This window comes from Mesoplodon mirus (assembly GCF_964341445.2).
Source record: "Mesoplodon mirus genome assembly, chromosome: 9".
Lineage (NCBI taxonomy): Eukaryota > Metazoa > Chordata > Mammalia > Artiodactyla > Ziphiidae > Mesoplodon > Mesoplodon mirus.
Window position 1 is genome coordinate 59,059,827 of NC_138985.1, and position 12,586 is coordinate 59,072,412.

General features: G+C 46.2%; 1 protein-coding gene across 4 annotated transcripts in view; it reads left to right on the forward strand.

Annotated features, from left to right (window-relative positions):
- Positions 1–555: 555 nt before the first annotated feature.
- CDK6 (cyclin dependent kinase 6) overlaps positions 556–12,586 on the forward strand; it is a 235,365-nt gene continuing 223,334 nt past the window's right edge. Inside the window, exons 1-2 of one of the 4 annotated variants that reach the window (XM_082633019.1) lie at positions 556–712; positions 3,548–4,156. In XM_082633019.1, the coding sequence (XP_082489145.1) occupies positions 3,924–4,156 (233 nt within the window). In that variant the 5' untranslated portion in view covers positions 556–712; positions 3,548–3,923. Of the gene's footprint in view, positions 713–1,863; positions 1,928–2,078; positions 2,101–3,017; positions 3,436–3,547; positions 4,157–12,586 lie in introns of those variants that run through there. The other 3 variants (XM_082633021.1, XM_082633022.1, XM_082633020.1) reach the window with 3 other exon arrangements.

Below are 12,586 nucleotides of genomic sequence, written 5' to 3' on the forward strand. Positions count from 1 at the left end.
AGTGTTGGTATTTACCATCCTCACCAGCCCCTCATAATTATTGTTGGTTGTTTTGTGTTTTTCCCATCCGTCTACATCACAGACTGCTGATACGCCCAGCCCGCCTCACTCTGTCAAAACCCCAACTCTGGGCGACCCTGGGTTTGGTAACTCCGCCGACTCCCGACGACACATCCCACTCTCCCTCTCACGCCTCTTATTTTAGTCGCAAGATCCCTCACTCCAGTTGCAGTGAAAGCCGGAAATTTTCATTGAACTCCCCCCTCTTTCTCGCCCCCCACTCGGAGCAGACAGCTAGGGAGTGGGGAGGCTCAGAGCACAGCCGGGTCTCGGCCGCCTCCCCTCTCTCCGGAAGGCTTTAATTTGCACACTCGCTTGCCACTGAGCGCCGAGCCCCCAACCCCGCCGCCGGGAGGGTCTCCGGCAGAGTCGGCCTCCGGGGCCCCCAACCCCGCCCCCGTCGCCTCCCCGGCTCGGGCCCCGAGCGCCGGCCGGAGTCCCGCAGCCCCGTCCGCCCCCAGCGAGCGGCGCGGGCGGCGCCCTCCGCCGCCCCTCCTCCCTCCGCCGCAGTGCCCACCCCTTCGCCGGAGAGAGTGCTGGTAGCTCCTTCCTCCAAGCCGGGTTACCTGCTCCGCGCCGCCGTGGACACGTGTGAAGGTCGGACTGATACCCACAGCCCCTTCGCGAGGCCCGACGCGGCCGGGCCCCTCAGGTAAGGAGCTGTGCGCTCGGGTGGGTGGGCTGCGGGGTGGGGGGAGGGTCCCCGGGGGAGATTTGGGGGCTTGGCCGGTGTTGGAGGCGAGGGTGGGTAGGGGGGACGGGGACCGGCTTGGGGGGGCGGTAGGTTCTCGGAATAGGCTTTGGTTAACCCCTTACGAACCGAGGCGGGGTAGTTATGGGGGCTAGTTTTGGGGAGCTAAAGGAGTTTCTCCTAATCCGGCTAGAGGACGCCAGATTAGGACGCCACACGAGGGACGACCCCCAACACCGAGATCCTGTGCCAGCTCACACATAGCCTTGCGCACAAACGCACCCACAAACACTTTTTATCCAGCTTCTTCAAACGGAACTCAAACTCCACTCGGAAACTCACATAATAATCCACATTTAGGGTTTAAAATGCACTGCTGTTGGGGACTCCATGGGGGAGAATGTGTTTCGGTGCCTTATGTTTACGTCCCCCGAAAGCTCGTTGAGGTGCGGTGTGGGCTCCACCTTACCCACCAAGAGATAAATGTTAACGCAGACTTCTTGCTGGCAACCCCTGCGGGCGTGTTATGCACACTTAGAGGAGTGCACGCAGGCGGCCAGTGCCCAGGCTGGAAGCCCCGCAAGGATGCACGCTTGCTTTAGTTTCCCAGTTTACGTTTCTAATTTAAAATATCGAAGTTAAAACGCACGCCCCGGGGTGAGCACCTTCGGGCCCAGCACCGCGCCCGTCAGTGTGCACGTGGGCGCATCTACTTGTGCGCACACGCGGGAGTCGTGGTCCCCGGTGCGGCCTCTTGTCGCTGCGCTGGTGGCGACCCTTGCGGTGCTTGGCAGGCTTCGGGAGAGGCACATGAAGGATTTCATTGAGTGTGAAGACAGAGAGCAGAGACAGAAAGCAGAAGGAGGCGGCTGCAGCCTTTGTAGTCGCGGAGGAATGCGGAAATGTTGAAGCACTATGTCAAACTTTTTTGAAATGGGGTCAAGTCACATTCAGCCAGCGTGGGAAAGCAACAACAACAACAAAAAAAAAGTGGAGGAGAGGGGGGGAAAAGGCACTGCTGCTCCCGTTTCTCTCCGCCGGAGCCTACAGTCCGGGGAGCGAGGGGGGAGAGCTGGGGCGGGCGGTGCGGGGCCAGGCGGGGGCAGCGGGCGCAGTTCCCTGCGGGGGTGGGACGTCCCCGACGCTTCCTTCGCTGCCGAGCGGCGGTCAGGACTGGTGAGCGGAGGGGAGGGGGGGCCGCGGGAGGGGGCGGGCTGCGCAGCCTGCGGCGGCTCCTCTGCTACCTGTGTGGCCCTCGGCCTGCCTCAGACCGCGGTTCTGGCTCTAGGGGCTCGTTCCTCGGATCCCCCAGGATTCGCCTTCACCTTTTAAGGAGAGTTTTGAATAGAGTGAGTGTGAGGGTCTCTGTCCTCGCTGCGGGCCCCTCCGCCCGCAGGCCGTGGGGGTCGCGCATTTTGTTTCTATAATGCCTGGCAGAAGGCAAGCGCGCCAGCGGTTGCCGGGCAGGTAATTCCGAGGTGCCCCGAGAATTTCGGACACGCGGCTGTAGTGGCGAATGTCCGGCCGAGGCCAAAGCGACGGTGGGGAGGAGGTTCCCTGGGTCCTGGATTGCAGCTGAATGGGAAGGGATAGTGCGTCGTCCCCCACCCACCCCGCTTTGTTGTGTGTGGGGGTTCCTGGGGGGCCACTGGCTGCTGTTCGGACCCGGCCTTAAGCCGAAAGGGGAGTGGAGCAGCCACCTCTCCTGCCTACTTTGGGGACGACCCTGGGAGTGGGGAAGGGTTCGCGAGTCCAGGCCTCAAGGGCGCAACCCCTTCTCACTTTCCCCTGGAGGCACAGCATTTACTCCCCCCGCCCACCCCTTTTAAGGGGAGGCTGAGTTTTGCTCAGGTTCAATCGGTTGAAAATTTCTAGGCGAGTCACGGTTATGCTGCCTTCCTTCTGAAGTTGTTCTCCAAGGAGACGACAAGCTGAAGTGCGGTGAACACCTCTTTCTCCCACTCCTAGGGTCCCGTGGGCGACTTCCCACCCCACCCCCAGGGCCCTGTCGCTCACCCACCCCCGAGGAGCGGGAGCTCCAGCCCTCCCCGACCTGATGGGTCTCCACCAGGGAGGTCCTCTAGGTCGGAGGAAGAATTCCGTTTCCAATCCAGATTCCTTTACCCTAAAAAGACCATTTGTGTGTGCAAGTCGTTTTACAATGTGTCCTCGTAGAAAAACTGAAAGTGGAAAGAAAGGAAGCAATTTCCGAGCAGATGTCTGACCACCCCTTCTCGCACACTCCCAGCTTCGGGTTACAGGGTCCTGGGAGCCCCCACCCACATTCTGCGGCCGCACACCAGTGGACCCGCGGTCTCTCCACACCAGGTTGTGCACGACCCCGAAACGCCCCACGGCACCCCAGAAGCCCCTCTCCCTGCACCTCCAGGCCTGGGCAGGCGGGGAGGGTAGCAGCACAGCACAATGATATAAGGATAAATATTAAGCCGTGACATTGACGTGCCCGGCGCCTCCCCTCCCCCGCGCTCCCGGCACACTCTGGGCTGCTTGGCACGCCCCCTCTCGTTCCACTGCGTCTCGCGCCCCGCGCTCATCCCCGAGGGGCCCCTGCAACCTCTCCGCGCGAAGACGGCTCCAGCTCTGCAGGGAAAAAGTAACTTCGCTTTTCTCGGAGGACCCAGGAAGGATTAAGCGGCCTGGGAGAGGGCAGGAGCTCACAGAGGGTAGCGAAGGGGGCTTCGTGAAGGAGGAGGAGGGGTGTCTACAGGAACCCCGAGGAAGGCGCCTGGGATGTCTGATTACACTTTCTTCTTGTCCTCCCGTCTCCTCTTTTAGGTGGAAGGACTGTGGAGTGAGACGCGCTCGGGCAAAGACTATGTAATCGCCTTGGTGTCTGTACAGAGGACTGAGCTTCGGGGAGGGAAGAGGAGGGATCGGCTTGCTCCTCGGCGACTCGGCAGGCGGAGTTTCGCAGCGGCGGCACCAGGGTTGCGCCCGCCCGCGGGGAGGTCGCTCCATCCAGCCCCGGCGGCCGCGAGAGTCCGAGCGCCGGACCGCGGTAGTCGGCGGGGGTGAGAGAGAGCGAGACCGAGCTCTAGGGCGCGAGGGAGCGGGCCGGGGGGTCCGGGAGGAGGCGAGCGGCGGCCACGAGCGAGCCGAGCGCGCCCCCCGCCCGCCCCAGCGGCGCCGCGCCGGGCGGCGTCCGGGCGGCATGGAGAAGGACGGCCTGAGCCGTGCCGACCAGCAGTACGAATGCGTGGCGGAGATCGGGGAGGGCGCCTATGGGAAGGTGTTCAAGGCCCGGGACCTGAAGAACGGAGGCCGTTTCGTGGCGCTGAAGCGCGTGCGAGTGCAGACCGGCGAGGAGGGCATGCCGCTCTCTACCATCCGCGAGGTGGCGGTGCTGAGGCACCTGGAGACCTTCGAGCACCCCAACGTGGTCAGGTGAGCGGTGGAGCGGCGCCCGCGCCGTCGGGGGCCGCGCGCCGTGGGAGGGCCGGGCCTGGGATCCTGGGGCCCACGAAGATTGCGGGGCAGGGGGGCGGCTAGGGAGGCCCGGCGCGACCCGTTGACCTTACCGAGTGAGAGTAAGTTTTGTCGACAGAGCCACGAGCCAGAGCCGGTGACCTTGCCAGACAGCGAACAGAAAGACAAGTCATAAAATGTGACCTGCGCAGGCCTCCTTGCCGCTGTGCAAGTTCTAAGTGCTTTCTCCCTGCCCACCCTGAAAGGGATCCAGAAAGATGGGCGTCTTTTAGGGACAGAACAAGCCAACCTGAGACGCGCCCCTCCAGCCCCAGCATGGTTTCCATGGCCATTGGGGGAATTTTTGAGAGAATGAGCGAGAGGTCTGAGGATATGGTGATAATTAGTAGAAAGAAAACTTTATTGGCGGGGCCTAGTAGAAATAAGGTTTAAAAGTGCAGAAACTTTTAAGAATAGTCTTGCCAGTCATACCTACAGTTTCTTTTTATTAACGTTGCATAATAATAAGGATTTCTGATGGTCTAAGGACTTCAGTGCTGATGCCCAGTTTGTGTCATTTAAAAAATTTCTTCCCCAAATGTTGCCTGTTTGCATTACTTTATGTCTCTGGGCCGGCATAGTCCTTAGACTCCTTCTCCAAAGGGTCAGATGTGAGTCCAGGTTGTGGAATCTTTAGATTCTAAAGGTCCTGCCCTTGCTTTTCCTGGGTGGGTTGTGCTGGTGGGTGAGGAGTCACTAGTGCCTATAGCCTCTCTTGTGTGGTAACCAGTATTAAACCAAAGTGTGTGTCGCTTAAGATAATGATGTTTTCGTAGTGATCCTGGAATTTCCCCATTGTGTGTTTGACATTGTGTGGTGTGTCATCCTTTTCTTTTTAAAACAGAGGTGCATAGTTTTAAGCTGAAAAGGAATGCCCAGAAACTTCTACAAATCAGGGTGTGATTTCACCTTTCTCAACTCCTAAGATTGTATGTTCGAAAAAGGAGGTCTTGAGGTCTTCTTCCTGTCTTCTCATCCGTCTAGGGGTTCTGTTCAACAAATATGTGTCTACCACTGTATGTGTGCTGTGGATGAAATTATGTAAATAAGCACAGCTAAATATTTTTGTAAAAAGGTCAAACAGTTTAACATTAGTCATCAAAGTGGAGAGACCCAAGGCTGACCTTTGAAATACCAAGCCCTCTATAGTTTCAGGGAGCCCAAGTGTCTACAGAATCTTCCTGGGAGGTTTCAGCTTGTCTCCTCTTATCCCAGGTTGGATGATTTGTGTTGTGCTTTGTTCCTGACACAGTCAGACTCAGGCTAGAAGGCAGCAAAGAATCATAAATACATAAATAAAGTAGTAAACGGCTGTAAAGACAGGACCCTAATATACCTCTATTTTAGCCAGTAAAGAAGAGAGGGACAAAAGATAATGAGACTGAGGGAATCAGTGTTTTAGGAAGATGGGATTATAAATAAAAGCAATAGATAACCTTTTGTGTGTATGTTTTCTTTGTTGAAAAACAACAAAAACCCTTTGGGGGAGTCTTTGTGATATTGGAGAGAAGAGTTAAGGGTACATTTTGTCCCTTGTAACTTAGTTATCTTCCTAGTGGAATCACCTAGACACTTCCCAAAGGGTGAATTCCACCACTAGAATTGTAGGTCCAAAGTTCTTGTTTTATTTTGTCTGTTACCTTTGGATAGTGTCCAGTTAAGGATGATTATCATGTATATAAATAAAATCATGTTCTTCCAATTGTAGCAGTGTTACAGAGGCACCCCGGTGTAACATCCTTTAAAAAGCACAGTTTATTCTTGTGACAAAGGAAGGTTGTTCTTGTCATTGTGCTGGTAGATTTTGGCTAATCCATCTTATTCTCTTGATTTATTCTCTTGAGGTTGGCATGCCTTTACAGATTTCTAACTAACCCATGTCTTGGATTCTATACTGAGATATTTTAGGAGACTATACTTACAAGTTGAAGACAAAGGCATCATTTTCTAAAACTAATTCACATGTTAAGTGGTGATGATGACATCTACCTCTTAAGAATTGTGAGGAGAAACTGAGATAGTGTATATGAAAACACTTTGTAAATTTAAGAATGCTTCAAATGTCCACGTATCATTTGTGTTCAGGCAGGTTAGTGGGGGCCTTGCCATGGAGAAAGTTCCCAGTAAGGCCTCAGTTCACCTGACCTTTCCTGTAGAACAAGTCATACTCAAACCCAGACATTACAGGCTCTGGAACCAAGAAGCTGCTTGAATATAATGAGACTGTAGTTTGTCAGAAAAGACCATCAGTCAAGTGCCATGAAATTCAGTGACACTTCAGAAAATTATTGATGATGTCATCCTCACGAGCTGCAGATCTCCATTCCGTTTTGTTTCCTTCCTGTTTCTTCTCTTCCACTTCTGCCTTGGGGCAATTACTGGCCCCCATGACTTACTTAGCTAGACTAGGAATTCAGATTTTAGAGGATGCTGATATTTGTTCAGGCAGGATCAGGAAGTCAAGGACAGGTGACAACAAATTCTTTCCTTCCAAGGGAGAGTTGTCAAATTTGGGCCCCCAAACCTATGATTTATTGTTGTCCCGTAGGATCCGTTTTACAGTCCTATGGCTGGTTCTTTAAAGGTTTCTTAAAAGGGCAGATGCCTTAATAAGTGCCTTCAAGTCACAAGTAATTGATCATGATCATAGGCACCTCCCACAGATAGTTAAGCCTCTAAGCTTGAAGGAGCATAATAAACATATTCATTTTTCAAAAGTTTAAGATTTAATTTTGATGTATTTGCCAGAAAAACTGTCTTGTTATTGCTGGCACTGGTACTGCCTGCATGCACAGGGATGATAACTTGAAATTCTTGCTTACCTGTGCTTGATATATCCCAGGCCCAGGCTTGATCAGCCAGTCAGTGTCTGGGATGTAGACTTACTTGTATTTTGCAGTTGGTAATCCCAAATCCTGGAGACTTTGCCAGAATCAGACTTCAGTATCAGCTTATATTAGAGCTTCTGCACTCCACAAATGAATCCTATTTTACATTCTGAACTAAATATATATAGTAGATAAAATAATATGTTTTGTCAGCAATCTGTTCATTCATCAGATATTTACTGAGGGCCCAGTATTTGCCAGACACTGCTGGAAGCTGGGGATACATCAGTGAACAAGTCAAAAAAGTCTCTACATTTACAGAACTTAACCTTGTAATGGGATGAGCGGTTCTTTTATCTTTTTAAAAATTCAGTTCTCTTTATTTCCATTGGCTTGTTTTGCTATATTTAAGCTAAGCATTTTTTTCAGAGCAACTAATATTTGTGGTAATTTGGTTACCCTGAATTTGCTGATTGAATAGTTAGATAATTAAAACACTAATCAGAATCAAATGCTTTGGGGGGATTAAATTTCACTTTAGGCACATACAAAGAGATCTGTATAAGAAGACATGGACGTGTAATTAATAGATACGAACATTTGAACTCCGCTTACTCAACAAGGATTTAGGAAGGACCTACTGTTTAAAAACCATGGGGTTAGGTGCTGGGAAAGATCCTTGGGTAAATCATACCTGGCTACTCCTCCCAAGTAATCCCCCTGTTTCTGCAGCAATAGGATGATCATCATAACCCCGATACACGGTAGTACCATGTCCTGACAAAGTCCTGGTAAGTGCTGTCAGTGTTGTCTCCAGGGATTAAATGTGTTAGTGTAGCAGTAAAAGTAATTCAGATTCAAGTACTGGTTCAGGAGACTAAAACTCATGGTATTTCAGTGAGTAAACTTGTGTCTAAATATGTTAACTTTTGATTATTAGCATATTTAATCACTTCTTAAAAACGCCAGAAAAATGCATGCAGCTCAATGATTATTAGGTCATAACCTCAGGTGGGTTAGTTCATGGGAGTCCTTCTGAATAAAAGTGTGGTTCTGTAGGTGAATAATATGTTTATTAGGGCTTGTTTCAGTGAAGGCAGGAAAAGCAGGAGTTTAAATTATCTTTTTATATGTCAGTATGTGAAAAATATGTTTGGTCTTTCATTCTCTAACAGTTCCTTGAGAAGGTCCCAATTTATTGGGCTTATTTAGTAAATACACATTTTCACAATGATGTTCTGGTTCCTGCAGAAGAACTTGGTAGTGCCGAATTGTTGCCATTGATTGCACTGCATCCTTTTTACACAACTATTATCACCATGGAATTACTAGAAGTTCTCTATCAAAGAGAAAATGGCTTCTAAAAGGGAAACTTGTATAAATGTGAATATCTTTTGGTGTGTTTTCTTATGTTTAAGACAAGGGTAAATGGATATCTATGAAAATAGACTCCTTGTTAAAAGTAAATTACCCTTAAAAAAATATGCCTCACTATTGATGATTTCCTAGGAATGTTTTTTAAGAACGAAACATCCAGTACTCACACTGTGTCGTTGGAAACTCATGAATATTAGGGTTGAAAGATACTTTGGAAGTCTTTCAACCCTTTTATATTATACATAAAGAACCTAAAGGCCAGAGGTCAGGCAGCTTGTCTGTCATGCCATTTTAAAGTCGTTGACTTCCTCTAAAATCTGAGTAGCAACTTTAAAATAATTCTTTTTGTTTGGTGGAAGAAGTTAACTCAAGTGAGTACATTTCTAGTTCGGAAAATATGAGCTATATGTAGACAAAGGTGATAGTTTGCCAGGAATAAATGACATATCAACTCAGGAAATTCCTGAATTCTGCAGTATGCCTTACTGAAGTAATTCTGTAAAAAGTGTGATGATTATCCATTAAATTCTGCTTTTAAGGAAGTTGGGTAATAACTATGATCATTTAAATAGCTGGAGTTAAATAATAATATGGGTAAATAATGTAGTTAAATAATTAAGTGATAATATTGAATTCATTTTAGACAGAGAATAGTTAAAAACATCTAAATGCTTGGTACTTGTCATATGAATGAGCTATTACATAATGCGGCTCTGGCATCTAATACCCATTTAGTGAAATAAATACCATAATACTTAAAAATCAGGTAGCATAACAACCTCTAGACACCTAAGCAAATATGTTTTACCCATGCTTCTTGAAGAACTAGTAACACGATTTCTATTTCTTATGAAGTTCAGATAAGCTTCTCAGTCTTCTTAGGAAGGAAATTAATTGTGAGCTTCCTGCTGTGGTAGAACATGGCAGGGATGAAATCTGGGTGCAGGAGGAGTGTCAGTAGGAGAAGGTAGTATTGGTAATGTTGGGCTGTGTTCAAGGGCCAGGAGGTAGCACTGAAAATGGACACAGGTGGTTGGTAACAAGCCTGCCTACATAAAGGTTACCACTTGAGTGGTGGTCTATAGATGCTAAGTCTACTGGGACAGGCAGGTGAGCAGTCAGAGGGAGGAGTTTTATAAGAGCCACTGGGCAGTTGTTTTGAATGTCACCAATGTGCTACCATACTTGATTTTGTTTTACCAGCTGCACATGTAACTGCTCTCCACTGAGGTGAAATAAAGGCACCTTAAGGCATGTGGCAGGAATCTGTGTGAGTGTGCAGTAGTAGCCTGGAAGTCCATTTGGGATGGAATCATTATTAAACATTAGTAGTTTACCTAAATTTGGACAATAACTGACTTTGTCATATAAGTAGCCATTTTAATTATTGATTCCTATTTACCCTTCCTAAAGGATTTTAGTTCAGCAGAGTTAGAATCACAGTATAAGAATTTTATCATTGAAGAGTGTCTTAGGTTTAACCTAAACCAACCCCCTTTGGCCTGTGTAGGAATTGTTTTGTAAATGCATAAAAGAATTGTCTTATTTTTAGTCAGCTATTTTATTCCTTAGTTATATGCATTGTAGATACAAACTGAGGATAACTAAGGTTCAAACGCAGGTTTATATCCAGTGTTAACAGGACAGGATGACTAATGGTCACTGCATATTAGAAAACATTCCCTTGGGATAGAAAAGTATTTTCTGTTTAATGATTTTATGTTTGCTGACTTGAAGACAAGGATTGTATGTATCTTTTATATTCCTAAATAACAGTCCGTACTGTTAGTTGCCCAATATGTTTCCTGAATGAATGATGTAGAACAAATTAAGTTATAAACCCCTTAGATGAGAACTTTTCATCCTTTTAGAGTTGCATATAGCATTAGTAGTTATCTCCGGCTAAACACTGGGAGATTATTGGTATTAACTGTACAGTATCTGTATACCAAGGCTATATAATAAGAGCATTCAAATACTTATTGATATTTTAAATTTTCCCTGTGACTGTCCATTTTTTCATCTTCAGTACTAGCTTCAACTTTGATAGGATTTCCTCGTGTTCTTCGTGTGCATTTGCTGCATGTATCCTACAGTCAGACTGACTAGTCCATTTCCCCTACAAATATGTGCTCCTTGCCATCACCTCTTCGACTTTGGTTGGGGCTGATCTCAGAATGTGTACACAGTGTTCCTCCCTGTACCACTCTTTCCACCTGTTGAAGCATCCTTCAGAACCAAGCTCTAATGCCACCTTTTTGTGTTTGTGGTGTACTCCTTAATACCTTCATTTGGATAAAATTTCTGCTTCCTTTGAACCCTGACAACTTTGGCCCTCCCTTATGGCACTTAGTATATGTCTGCTCTTTAATATTATTGTGTCTGTTATTTAAGATATAATATTAATCTTCCCCCCATCCACCATTTTCCACACCCCAGCTGTGAGCTCCTTGAGGCAGGGAATGTTTTGGGTCATGTCTGTTTACATTCTACATCCAGTGGAAATAAAATGAATAAATGAACAAGTGAATGAAATAATGGAAAGGACGTCCAGTTACTAAGTAAGGGGCCACGTGGATTATTTCCATCACATGAATGTTAATACTAAGGAGTGTCAAATAAAGAGGGAAAATGGATCTGTATATTGGGTTATGCTTACTTGGTTTCCTGGGAATAATAAATACTGAAAAGAGAAAGTTTCATTTTTGTTTTATTCCAATCTTTATAGTTTATATTAAAGTGAGTTTTAAAATTTAAGTAATTCCCATAGTTAACTGTACAGTCTCGGACTTAATTTACATACTGTAGAGAAGACATTAACATTAGGAAATGTGCACACATTCAGTAAAAGTTGAAAACGGTTTGCACATTTTTTAATGTAAGAATGTAGGGTATTCTGGGTATACTTTAATCGATTGCTTGAATTCTTTTACTTTTTTCCCCCACTAATTTGGCTTTCTGTACTGGAAAAACCCTTGTTTTCTTGTTCCTTGCTGTATCCCAAGCACTTAGCGTGGTGGCCAGCATCTTGTAGCCCAGAATAAATATCTGTGAATGAATGAATGAGTATGTGTCATCTAGGAATTCAGAATTGATTTTTTTTTTAGTCAGAATTGGGTAAAAATGTCTGAAAGCATATGTAAGATCTATAGCTTTCTACAAGTATTTATTGATTATCTGCCATATTAAGCATTTTGTTAAACATGATTGACAGTGATTACAGAAAGTACCTACATCTTGAAATGTTTACCCCCAAAATGGTATTAACTCTGAAATTTGTTTCAAAATGGGGTAGAGCTGAAACAAGCTGAACATTGTTGAAGCTGTGGAAGTTCTTTATACTATTCTCTCCTCATTTGTATATATTTGAAATTTTCCATTGTAATAAGTTTAAAATATGTTCCCAGTCATGGACTACGAGAATAATTGATTCTATTCTGACTCCTCTGTCTATTAGCTGAGTAACCTGGAGTTTCCCACAATAAAATAGAAATTATTACAACTCTTTTGACCTGAGAGTTACTATAATCAAATGGAATTATGTCTATGAAGGTCAAATATTACACAAATATAAGATATTAACAGAACAAATTCTGCCCTTGAGTAGTTTATAATTTTGTGGAGGAAACTGACATGTACACAGATATCTGTATTGCTGATTGCTAGTGCTTTCATCACCCCCCCTCCACAATGTGAAAGTGTGAATGGAACTCGGTATTTCTGAAAAGTATTGGATTTATAGTAATTATAGTAAAGTACAATCTTTAATCTATGTATTGGTAATTTGTGTCTCCTTTACCCAATACTGTATCCTATTCACTAATGGATTTATTGTGGGCAGGTCTGAGGACATAGCACTCCTGAGAACACATTGTCAAAATTGTTGGGAGTTTGATGATTTCTTTTTTATTTCACTATTCAAATTAACTCAAAGAAGAGTGGAATTCTTTGTTTGTTCTTTCTCCCTCTCTTTTTTAATTTCAAAATCTCAAACAGAATTATTCCTTTTGAGGTTACACATTGGAATTTCTGCTTGTTTGTTTTCTGAGGCTCTTATGGCATGACTGCCTTATGACATTCCAAATTTCGTTTCATATATTCTGTGTTCAGGTCATTAAGATCTATCCACAGAAAGGAAGCAGTT